Consider the following 13,312-nt stretch of genomic DNA (forward strand, 5'->3'; position numbering starts at 1 on the left):
TCCGTCTGTTTAACGAATGGCATCCCATCATACTGATGACATTACAACACGTATATAAGAATCCCCTTTTTAAGACGAATTTCTCTCAAGTGAAAGTTATTTGTCAGTTTGCACTCGAGTAGCCACAAAAACTATATATTAAACCTCTTTTAACCTTACCGAATACAGCTTTAACGGTAAAACAGTAACACCAAAAGATTTATCATTATAAAATAAAATATTTACCCTCAGTTCCCAACACTATTCACATGCGTGCACAAATCTCACCTGAACCTACTCCCTCCATCCTTCAATGGCACTTCTCATTCGCTGTGCATCCCACTCATCCATTCTTGATATTCTGATTATTATTATTATTATTATTATTATTATTATTATTATCTTCAGTACCCACTCATCATCCTATGCTATTTTTTAGCAGTTTCTATTTTTACACATTCAATCAACTATTAAAGTCAACCTAGCTAGCACCTTCATTCAATCTCTTAGATATTACTCAAATTCAGTTCCAATTTACTATTTCTAGGGTTTAATGGATCCAAATCTCCAAAATCAACAGTCCGGTTTGACCCGATACAGATCCGCCCCGAGTTCTTACTTCTCCGATTTGATTAACAGCGGGATGTATGCAGACGACGATACCGATCCGTTCTTCAATTCTAGGGTTTCTAACGCCGAAACGGACCAGATTATGACTCAATTTGGGGGTTTTGAGAAGCAGTTAATGGATTCAGTTAAGCAGGAGGTTTATTCAGATTCACAGCAGCAGCAACCGATTGTTTATCAAAATCAAACTCAAACTCAATTTCAGCCTCAATCAGATCATAATAATAGTAATAATAATAATAATAATAATAATAATAATAATAATAATAATAATAATAATAATAATAATAATAATAATAATAATAATAATAATCTTCTCCGTCAGAGTAGCTCACCGGCTGGATTTTTCTCTCACTTAGATCTCGACAACGGTACTTTCTCTCTGTTATTTTGGATTTCTGTATCAGATTTGCAATAATTGAATTTGTGTAAGTGGTTTTTGTCTGTATGTTTGTTTTATTTTGAGTAGCAGGACAGTCCATTATTATACTCTTGAATAACTATTTGGGAAAAATTATATGAGTCTTGAATTTGGTATGAACAGTACTTTGATAATTGATGGAACCCTAATAAGGTAAGATTTTGTAGATAAAAAAGGCTAATCCTTTGATATCTATGTTGTACATGTACATGTACTTTCCAACAAAAGCAATTATCTTGATTTTAGATGTTTATTTCTTACTGCAAGTGGATGGTATATAACTATATATAATTGAATTTTTTTAGACTCAACTTGCCTCTTGTTTGTTGTTAATGAACAGTTTACAAGAACTTTATCAAGATTTGAAATTGTTAATTATATTATTCATAGGTTACCCGGTGATGCGATCGATGGATGGTTTTGGAGCTCGTGCGGGGAATATAACAAAGAGGTTGAAGAATGACGCGGGTTTTTCGTCTGGTTTGCTGCCTCGAATCCCTGAAAACGAGGCGAAAGTTATGGAAATGAAAGGTGAACTTAATGATGGAGGTTTTGGTTCGAGTTCTTGGGATGATAATGATATTTTGTCGGATAGTTTCTTGAAGGAGTTTGGAGAAAGTGATCATAGTAAGCTATCAAGTTTAAATTCTTCTGAAAATCAGGTATTTGATGGTTAATAATTTGTATGGTAGATGATTGTTTTAGCTGTTTTTCAACCTGATTATAAATTTTCTTACACAGCATAATGATGTTGCGAGAATTCGTCCATCTACTTCACTTGTTCATCACTTGAGTTGGCCTGCAAGAACTGCTGAGTTGGATAAATTAATGCAATTTCAGGATACTGTGCCCTTAAAGAGCCGAGCAAAACGGGGTTGTGCTACTCACCCGAGAAGCATTGCCGAGAGGGTAAATATGTTTGAAAAATGGCGGGTCGGGTGGGTTGAGTAAAGGGTTAAATGAGTTCGTTCTAAACTGAGAAATTTTTATCATGTTATAAGTATGTAAAATGTTTGTTGTCATTCATATGTTGTGAATGTACAAGTGAATGCTTGTTTTTGGATCATTTCAGGTAAGACGGACACGAATAAGTGAAAGAATGAGGAAACTACAAGAGCTTGTACCAAATATGGACAAGGTAAGATTAAAGTTTTATATAAATTAAATTTAATGCTATTATTGTTGTTATTGTTATTGTTATTCTTATTCTTATTCTTATTCTTATTCTTATTCTTATTCTTATTCTTATTATTATTATTATTATTATTATTATTATTATTATTATTATTATTATTATTATAATTTAAGTCTGCAAATGTGATGCAGCAAACAAACACAGCAGACATGCTGGATTTAGCTGTTGACTATATAAAAGAACTTCAGAAAGAAGCCCAGGTATGACATATGAATAAAGCAAGCATAACTATTTTGATCATTTGCAAATACGACTATTTATGCTTTGTTTTTTAAACATTTTTCAGACACTTTCAGAGAATCATGCAAAATGCACATGTGCACATAAACGGAAGCTGTAACATGAGTCTAGGCATAAGCATGTCTTGTTTCTGTAAATGATATGTGAATGGGAAGAAGGTGAAACTTGAAAAATGTTGGGATGATTAGGAAGAATATTATGCACCTGTAGTGGTGAATATAGATGGATAGCTATGGGAATAAGAAACTCCATTGTTGTAACTATAGGTTATTGTTGTATAGCAGTAGTACTCAAGACTGGATTAAGTGTTGTATTCTATTTCCCTTTTAGTTTCTCGCCTAGTAACGTGACCATGGCCTCAAAACGCTATCCATAATGGTAGGTAGTGAGCTACACATGGTGGACTGGTCACTGGTGGTGGTTTCGCGTTGGCATGTTGGTCAATGGTCATAGTTCCATTGATGGTAGGTAGTTCATTAGTGATCATCAACCATTCACCGCCAAACTTTTAAAACTAGTTTTTGCTTTATTTTTGTTTGATCCATCGATGAAGCAATTTGCGTTGTAGTGTTATCATACTTACAACGAACTTATAACCTTTTAGCATGCCATACATATTGTTAGTTCTTTAAACACATTGATGGTAGGTAGTTCATTAGTGATCATCAACCAATCACCGCCAAACTTTTAAAACTAGTTTTTGCTTTATTTTTGTTTGATCCATCGATGAAGCAATTTGCGTTGTAGTGTTATCATACTTACAACGAACTTATAACCTTTTAGCATGCCATACATATTTTCTTTAAACACATGATTGTCGGGGTTTTCACCAAACTGACACCGGCGGTGATTGCATTGTGCAAGAGAGGGGTGAAGGATGGGAAGAGTGATACAAGCAAAAGTCCATCGCTACAGATCGCCAAAAATGGTTGCTGAGTGAAGAGAGAAGAAAGTGAGGAGCTATGTGAGGTTGGATTATTGGTCTAAGTAAATAAATAGCGAGAGAAGGGAAAGGGGACCCGTGAGAGAGAGAGAGAGAGAGAGAGAGAGAGAGAGAGAGAGAGAGTTGTGGATGATGCGCAAAGCCCCTATATACATGGTCAATTACTTGTCAAATCAGCGATATATCTTTATTTCTTAAAAATCTATTTCTTAATTAATCTTTCATCCTTTACAAAAATATTCTATTTTAACAAACTCACAAACTTGTATACAAAATAATCTATTCTCATCATATGATTCGGACTTGATTATTACTTATATTTTATAATCTAACAAGTTTAATAATACAACTATTTATATATCATAGTAAATTATTTTAAATCCTTGAAAGTTGAAAATTGAGAAGAAAAAATAAACATCCCAACCATGACCCAGCCACCATGCCCGGTCCCGTTCTTCACTACAAACGTGGGTGTCCTTAGCGAATGCTCAGCTCATGTCACGAACACGTCCCTATGATGTCTATTGTTTTTTTAAAACGGTGCTTGGATCTGTGATAAGCCTCAGTAAACACCATTACTCAAGTTCGAATCATATGATGAAATTTCAACTGTCCCACTTTTTTACCACAACCGTACATCCTTACCAGCATAACCACTCCTTCTCTCTGCACATTCATACCACCATTATTTCTCATAGAGAATCTCATTAAATAATTAAAATAAACATTAATTTAAAATCTACTACTATCATCTGAACATGACTCGTCCACATCATACGTTCATTGATTTCTTCAGCTTACCAGCACATATATATATATATATCTCAACAGTTATGTATTAAACATACAAAGATTTTATAGTGCTTTGCCATATCTTTTGAAATAATTGCAGAAATATAATGAATAGAACTAGGGTGGTAGGTTTGCAATCATGGGCTGAACATCAACATTAAACACAAAAATAATGGGCCAAATTAATTATTCTGAATATGGGCCTAAGACAAATCACTATCTTAAAATCTTAAAATGGTTTTCAAGGAAAAGTGAGAGAAAACAAGTCAACAACTAGAGTTTTAAAGCTAAATTTTGTTAACTGTGACTAGAGTTATGGATTATTTGGTAGCCTCCTAATATTCTCATTAAGGGGTTATGTGTGAATCGGTAAGAAATAGAGTGTGTTTGACTTATAAAAAAACACCTTTACTATATGGTTCATGAAATCTTTTAATAGTTATGTTTCAAAGACATGCTGAATGACTCAGAAGTTACCTCTTAATCAGTGAGGTCTTTTAATGGTTCAGCTCGAGATTGCCAAGCAACCTCTTATAGTTATTGATATTGATATGATTGTTACCGATAGGGGTGGATTCAAGGTTTAGTTTTACTACTTCAGTTACTTTTTTAGAGCTATGATATCTATCAATTACACGTAATAGTTTTAGGGTCGTGTGAGTACTATGATGTCTATCAACTCGAAGTGAAAGTGTAAAATCAATGTGAGATAAATTAAAAGGTTTACTTGAAGTTTTTCTTCATGATATAATTGAAGTTTCTCCTTAAACTTATATAGTAAACTCCTTTTCGTAGAGCATACTCATCAACGTGGAATGAATATAACAAATGGATCGTATTAGTTGTGGTTGATTGGAATAATATTTACAGTTTTTAAGGGAGATGATTTTGTTATGTTCCTTTGTTACTATTTTCATTTGTACTCAACAAAATAGTTGACCAATAATAAACAATATCTTACGGTTTAGCAATAGTATAGCAATAATAGGTTTCATCATGCATGCCATGTGGGATGATACAAAGTTTGATTATGGTTTATTTCCTTAAATTCAAGTATCACAGAGTTGACGTTTGAAAAAGTACGATGTCAATTTAAATATCCGTAGTACACATAACATACACATTTCACGAAAGGTATAGCTAGAGGTGCTTGAACCCTATACGCGTAGCGCGCTTAGTGGGTCAGCTCCGGCTAGGAATTAAGATCCGTGAATGTGCACTTAAAATTGTTGTCTACAAAATAAGAGTCCGTGAATTGATGGATCATAGTTTTGGACAAATTGGTGAAAACAACAGTTGGTTTTGTAGGTGCGTGCAATAACTTTTTAGTAATAAAAACGAAGAATCTAAAATGGTCCCTATGAATGTGTCGTGACTCCTGACGGTTTGAACCATGGGCCAGCTATACACATGTTGGCTCATACACCTCCATCATGAATTGTCAATTGTGTATCAATAGATTATTAGATATTTAGATGTGCATTAGTATTGTTCCAAAAAAATGTGTAATAACCGGGTAGTCGATCCCCCTTTCCTTTTGTTTTATTAGTTTTGGTTCGGTCCACTATAGTCTCTGAACAATGGACAACCATGGACGGACATACCCTTTAGGTATCGGTGGCATATGGAACCGGTAAAAAAAATTATGTTTACTTTCTGCATTCAAAATTCGAGTGACATTATATATTTCGACAACCCTTATACACGCAATAGATGACTATCATAACTTAACGTACACACTCATTTTTCTTGACCTAGTAGTTAGTCACTCAACTCACTCACTCACTCGTATCTCTATTAGAGTATTAGTGGTAGGTCATGAGTTCAAGCATTCTTCGGTACATATATATATACATATACATATATATATATATATATTATTTCATATAATCTATGCAAATGTTACGTATTTCCTTTAATTAACTTCGAGATGTTTTCTACATTTTTATTGGATTTAGTATAAATAGTTACTGCGTGTTTTTATATCTCTTCTTCTCTATATTTTTTTTCCTGCTTGGATTTGGTTTACAATATTTTTACTAAATTTTGTATAGATAGTCGCAAGTAGGGGTGCTCTTCGGGTTATTATTCTTTCGGATTGTTCGGGTCGGGTTGTTCGGGTTTTTGCTCAAAGCAAATGGACCCAAAAACAGACCCAAATAAGGCCGGTTTGTTCGGGTTTTGGGTTGTTCGAATTGGGTTAATTCAGGTCGGGTTTAACAAGTTAAAAAAAATCTTTAACAAGATCATAAATAATACCATAATTCAAACGTTCATGAAACCATAATCAAGTCTCAACATAAAACCATATTCGACTATAACAAAATCCAAAACCTTCATAATTCAAAAAACTTAGTAGAAATAAAATGTTTAAAACATAAAATTAACAATAAAAAAGATGATAAAAATAAACTTTTAAACGGTCTTCACTCTTCATTGTGACAGTTGTAAAAATACTTTCAAGTTTGCTCCTCAATTTCTAATTCTATTGTAGAAAACACTAAATTAAAGATCAAACTAGATTAATCTATAATAAAATTCAAAATGCTACCTTGAAATAGAGATCAGACTAGATTAATCTAATAAGATTTAAAGTGTTACCTTGAAATAGATTTGATTGAACCAAGTCAGAGCGTAGTAGGAGTGCTTCACAGATTTTTGCGGTTGTGGATTATGGAATGAAAAAGAAGAACAACCAATCAATACATATAAGCAACGGAGATTTCGGGTTTTGTTAAATTAAACTGTGAATGGAATGAATATAGAATGTCATAACTAATTATTAATGATAAATAGACTATACGTATGCAGCAACCAAGACATAAAAAGCATGAGACCTTTGGTTGTCCTAGGCTTATAATACATCGAACCTAGCTATTTGGGTTATTCGAGTTGTTCGGGTTAACCCGATTTGGGATATTTCAACCCAAATAATGACCCGATTATTTGTTCTCGGGTTCGGGTTAGGAGTTTAATTGGGTCGGGTTCATTCGGGTCGAGTTATTTGGATATCGATTTCATTCGGGTCGGATTTGTTATACGGGTACGGTTAAAAAACACACCCCTAGTTGCAGGCAACCAAATTGCCTGACCTACTTGTTTTTGCCTTATTGTCTATCTTAATTTCTTACACACACACAAACACACACACATATATATATATATATTGAATAAATTTTATAGATGCTATATAAATATTTAGAGTGACCAACTGCATTCGATAAGTAAATATTATAAATGAGCGTACTATACAAGTTTAAAATGACCAACCAACCCGAGAATTTATACGCCAAGTTGATAGATATTCTTGAACTAAAAAAGAATAACACCAATAAAGAAAATTTCTGAATCCATCCATGCGAACCACCCTATGTAAAGATAACTGTTTCCAGGATTGATATATTTATGAAGCGAATTTATAAATAATAAACATAATGATTAACCGATTATGTATAGAAATTTACTGTGCATATGATAAGGCAACAACAACCGCAACATGATGTATGAAGGTAGGATTTACACTCGATTAGTATTGGATTAGCTTAAAAGGTACGATGACATTTTAACCTTATTATTGCCATAGTGGCATTATATATCACGACAACCCAATCGTGGCTATGAGTCTGTCGGAAGTATGTATTCTTGGTTTGGAAATATGGAACCCCACCACCTACTTCACAAACGTTTTTCTAAGAAAATCTTATAAAAAAATTATAAAACTTGTTAATTAAATTACAAGTTTATATTTCTTTTTATCAAATGCTTGTTGATTCATCAACTGAAGTATGCGTAACATAACATGTCCCACTTTTTACTTATTTTATTTATAGTTATTCTTATTCAGGATTAACCATTAAACCAGCTGAATTTAGCCAAGGTTTTAAGCCTCATGCTTTATACCCCCAAAATAGGGGTTATGAATTTATGTATTATATATGGGTTTTTTAAAGCGTTATAATTAGTACCTCACACAAGCGAATGAGGAAGGTCTCATGTCCATTATCACTGTATGTCAATCATATTTCATAATTTTTGAATACTCTCTAGTGTTATACACATAAAAATAAAAAAGGAAAAAATGTCTTAATATTTTAGTTAGTTTTAGGCCTCCGTCAACCATGTTCTTATTGATCTTCATTTCTCCTTGTATCTACTTTGTCTAAATGTAATCTTTAACTTTCTGAAAATTTGCCAAAGTTTATTAAATAGTAATAATTGCATATAACATTGTATACTCGAAATTTGTTTGTGTACATTTAAAATCTAATTGGTACAACATGATTATTGGAGTATAAATGAGTAAATGTCCATATGAAAATGTTTAATTTCATTAATTTTATCTATATTATATTTCGTGGACGGCTTCTTTTTGTATAAGTCAAGATAGTGGGGAAGGCTAACACGAACACATCAAATTCAGTCCCGTAATTTCAGAAATTTTGTCTACTAATCATATTAGTTCCTACTTTTATAACTTTGTGAAAATAGACCCTAAGGCCTAGCAAGACTAGTCAATTCATTTGCATAACTATAACTAGTGTATTGATGGATTGATTACTATTTACTCTTCGTCGTGGAGAAAGGAAAAGACGCTATGGGCCGAGTCAGCCTCTCATGACGCCGTTAAATCACAACGCTACTAATTATGATGGCGTCCAACACCATTTTGCACTCTAGCGCTATTCCTATGGTGGCGCTATCCACTCTTAATGGGTCAGGTCTACTTCAAACTCACCAATCATATTAAAACACATGCACATTTATTTACTTTATTTTTTTCTTTTATTTTAAATATTAGTTAAACAAAATTAATCAACCCACAACACACTAGTTAAGTTAAAACTCCACTGTTGACGTGGCAATGACGTGACACGATAACTAGCTCTTGCTAGCCACAACACACAACCTTAGTATTTGATAAAATTCGGGAGTATACAAACCTTCACATCAACTTTGGCCGAATACTATCTCACAAACTACTCACCTTCTCTTTAATCTTTCCTTCCACTCTCACAAAATCTGCAAGCGTCTCTCATAGACCGTTCATGGTCACATATGTTGTCTTCTCTCTCCCGAGCCTTTGGCCTCCCCTTAATGTGTGTCCATGAGATATTGAGATCAACGGACTCCTTGCAAGATGCTCTAATTTGGTGGTTATTCATGGCTAAACATTGCAATTGCTTTTCTTTTTCTCTCTTTTTCTTTCATGACTTATAACTTTAACATTTCTTGTTTTAGAAATATAAATAAAACTAATTAGGAACTATAATAAGCATATGGCACCACAAAGTGTCAACTCATCTTCTAAACGGTAAAGCTCATTCTTATTATTTCACTCGCATTTTTTCACAAGTTTAATGATGCTTTTAAGCAAAAAAGTATATATGCTGACCAATATTGATACTTTAGGAAAGTACACTAATGAAACTGAGTAGATGATATTGTACTTCTATACTCCACATGCTAGTTTTAAATATTACTTTAGTAAAATAAGACACCGTATTTATACAAAATGGTACAACACATTTATGAGATATTTTTAGAATGTTGATGTTTTGATGGAACATCTCATTAACAAGTCATAAGCTTTACCGGTCACAATGTTTCATGTGGATAGTGATGTTTGATGCCCCAACAGTATTTTATCTAACTTTTTTACCCAAGTAAAAAGTAAGTGAAAATTATGAAGTGTTTTAAGCATGACAAGAGAGAATCTAATATCCCACACACGTGAGAGCCATTGAAGTCATTAAGAAAACAATAGCGTTTTGAAAACCAAATCAAACTCGTTAAAACAAGAATCAAAACCAAAGTCATCAAATCAAGAATCCAGTATGCCACTAGATCAAAGCACTTAACTATCAATTGAAAATCAAATTGTTTTAGCCAACGAGTAATCATAACCGGTTTATTTCGTTTTGTTCGAGGTTCATAAATTTAGGTAGCCCACTACGAATGTGAAGTTTGAGGTTCATACAAACAACTTGACTGCGTGTTACATACTAAGTTGCTCGTTGTGGGAAGCATAATGGCCAGCGCCACAGCCACCTAAGCCATTAACGTCCAGCCTAACCACAACACCCCAATCAACCATGCAGCCTAAAAAAAGTGCCATTCGGTTAACGTCCAAGATGCTCAAAAGTTGGCGTCCACCCTCACTAACAACCAATCACATCTTTTTTCTTCTTCTTTTTTTAATATCTAGTTAAACCTAGTTTACTCATACTGTGATTGTTAAAATGTTGGCTAGTTAAAGCCCACCGTCTATATGCCACTATGCCAGTGACATGACTTAAATATAACGCTTTAACTAGCCTTTGCTAGTTAAACTACAACACAATCTTATACACAATCTAATGAATTTTTCATCTATGCTAATAATGCAAGCCAAAAGCCAAAAAAAAAGTGATTTTATCATGTCAAAAGTTGTTAAAACACATTATAGGTGAACCTTTATTTATAGGCTGTTATAATAATCCAAACACTAACTTCTATCAATGTAACCATATCAAGTAAACGTTTCAATGAAATCTAAAATTTCTTGCAATTATTATCGACAATAAAATACATAACATTTATTTATTTTCAATTATTGAAATTTTATTAAGCAATTCCTACAAAATACACAATCCCTAAATACGCCTCACCTACTTAACAGTCAACTCACGCCGTTAACGCCCTACCGTTATTTCCTTGTATACACAAACACCTGAGTTAAAACTCCGTAAACGAGACGTTATACTTCTATCCACACTCAACTCTTGACGGAGATTCCAACACTAACGGCGTCTGCCTAAGATTCTCAAAATACTCCGTTACGGTCAAACAACCAACTTTAGACGTTGACTCAACGTCCTCCCTTGACGGAATAAACGGAGGCCGTACAACTTCCGTTAACAGGTCTCACTGCAATCCAGTGAAAAACGGGTGCTGCTTGATCTCACACGCGCCAACAGCATACCCTAGCCGGCGCGTGGGATCTCTTTCCAGTAGCTTCGTGATTAAGTCCGTCAACGGCGTTGGTTTTCCGGTGAACTTAACGGCATCGTTAGTATTCTGTTAAACGTATCCTTACGGTTTTTCCCTCGAAACGGAGTTGTACCGTACAACATTTCGTAGGATAGTATCCCTAACGCCCACCAGTCCACGGCGAACTCGTGACCGTCGCCACGGACGACCTCCGGCGCCACGTACTCGTCCGTTCCGACGAACGAATTCGACCGTTCTCCGGCGCAAAAACTCGCCGTCCGACGTGTCATCGGTGACACACGTGACGTGTTCAGTTTCTTCAGTTTAACGAACGGTGTAAACTTCCGGTGATTATTATTATTATTAATCTCCGGTTCCGATGACGTAATCAAAGACAAGGATTTTGGACTGAGGGCACGTGACAGGTCGAAGTCGGTTAGAGTCACGTGACCGGAGTTTTGGATTAAAATGTTTTCAGGCTTCAGGTCACGGTACACGATCCCCATGGTATGAAGGTGTTCCAACGCGCACACGATTTTCCGCCACGTAAAACCGGATAACCGACGGAGAGAAAACGCCGTCGTTTTGCTTGTGACGTAGGACGTTTAGGTCACCACCGGGGCAAAACGGGATAGCCCATGCCATTATTTCTTCACTCTCAAACGACCCGATTACCTGATCAAGACGATATGAGTTGACAAACATCAAAGATAGGTAGTTAATGCGGAAAAATATCGGATATCGGTTTGACCAATATCTAAAATATCGGCTATCACAGTGAGATATCAATAATTTTAATATCATGTAAAATTCATATATATATATATAGCAATTTAGCACTAATAATTCATTATAGTCTCCTACCATTGACAGAACTTTTTACAACTTGCAAAACACTAACAATCATAACAAGTAAGAATTGATTAAGACTTAAAAAACTAACATTAAACACTAAAAATTGATAAGACTTAAAACATTGATATCGGAATATCAGTGATATATCGGTCAAATATTGCTGATATTATAGGTACTGATATTCAAACCGATATTTTGAATGAAATTTCACTAAGGGGCCGATAACCGATATATCATTGGTATATCAGTGATATATCGGCGATATCGACTACATAGCGTTAGAGGTAGTATTATTTAAATATGAGTTAAGTTTATAAGGTAGTATTATTTAAATATGAGTTAAGTTTATAGAATAAAGATCGGTAAGCATTCGTAACTAGTATCGGTACTTGCGCCCATACTGTATAGGTGCCATAAATTGATAGATTTGGTATCAGTATTTTTAGTACCATTACATATTAGGTAATGATAGTGGCACTGTATAGAGATGACTATTAAAGTGTAACCAGCATCGTATTCGGTACCCGTTTTTCTTGAAATTACAATTTACAATACACAATTACACTATTGCTAAGACACACTTAAGAGTTTTAACTTTACCGAAGGAAGAGAAACGGGTGGGGCTTCTGGTTCAACCGTTCGAGGACGGAAACCTCCCACCGGGCACGGCGATCAGTGTCCGACTTGTCGTGAACGGAGCATATTTCGACGACTTTGAGGGCGAATTTGGAGTGCGCGGATGGATCGGTTAGGTGATCATGAACAAGGAAGACTGTGCCCATGGCTCCGTTGCCTAAGAGCTTAATTGGTCGTAGATTTTGAAGGTGTAACTCCGGTGAGGATGCCATTAATGGAATGGAGGTTGAGGGAGTGGAGTAGAGGTGTGATGTGCCACCCTATAATTATACTTTGATATTACACAAATTTATGCTTGCAATCACAGCATTTTTAAATCAGGATATTGTGCCATCATTTTTATTTATATCAAAAAACAATTAAAGTAACTATTTCCCTCATGTTATAAAATATTCCAAGGGTATAGTCGTGAATTGGGATAAATGTAAACGATAGTATTTCATCGTTAGCTGATTCAAGAGTTAGCATACTTATTTATAGTTAAGTTTGATAGGGAATAAGTGGAGACGTTTGTTCAAACTTAAAAAAGACATAACTTATGCTACAGATGATATTACGAGACCTATTACCAATCAACGGAAAGATCTTGCCTAGTTGGACCTGCGGCAAATGTTTGTGGGCGGTTTGGCCCAGCTATGAAGCTCAAAATCAATCA

At 34.7% G+C, this 13,312-nt stretch overlaps 1 protein-coding gene and 1 pseudogene across 1 annotated transcript; one reads left to right on the plus strand and one right to left on the minus strand.

The window, feature by feature from the left end:
• The first annotated feature begins 532 nt into the window (after positions 1 to 532).
• LOC143596670 (transcription factor bHLH130-like) lies at positions 533 to 2,792 on the plus strand. Its single transcript, XM_077075380.1, has 6 exons — positions 533 to 977; positions 1,418 to 1,689; positions 1,769 to 1,936; positions 2,100 to 2,165; positions 2,354 to 2,422; positions 2,509 to 2,792. Exons 1-6 carry the CDS (start codon positions 533 to 535, stop codon positions 2,560 to 2,562), a joined length of 1,074 nt encoding a protein of 357 aa, XP_076931495.1. The 3' UTR covers positions 2,563 to 2,792.
• Positions 2,793 to 10,821: 8,029 nt separating this feature from the next.
• LOC143596676 (serine/threonine-protein kinase UCN-like) lies at positions 10,822 to 12,871 on the minus strand (annotated as a pseudogene).
• Positions 12,872 to 13,312: the final 441 nt, after the last annotated feature.

This window comes from Bidens hawaiensis, unplaced genomic scaffold, assembly GCF_021521415.1.
Source record: "Bidens hawaiensis isolate Kalapana, Puna unplaced genomic scaffold, B.hawaiensis_p1.1 tig00046835_1, whole genome shotgun sequence".
Lineage (NCBI taxonomy): Eukaryota > Viridiplantae > Streptophyta > Magnoliopsida > Asterales > Asteraceae > Bidens > Bidens hawaiensis.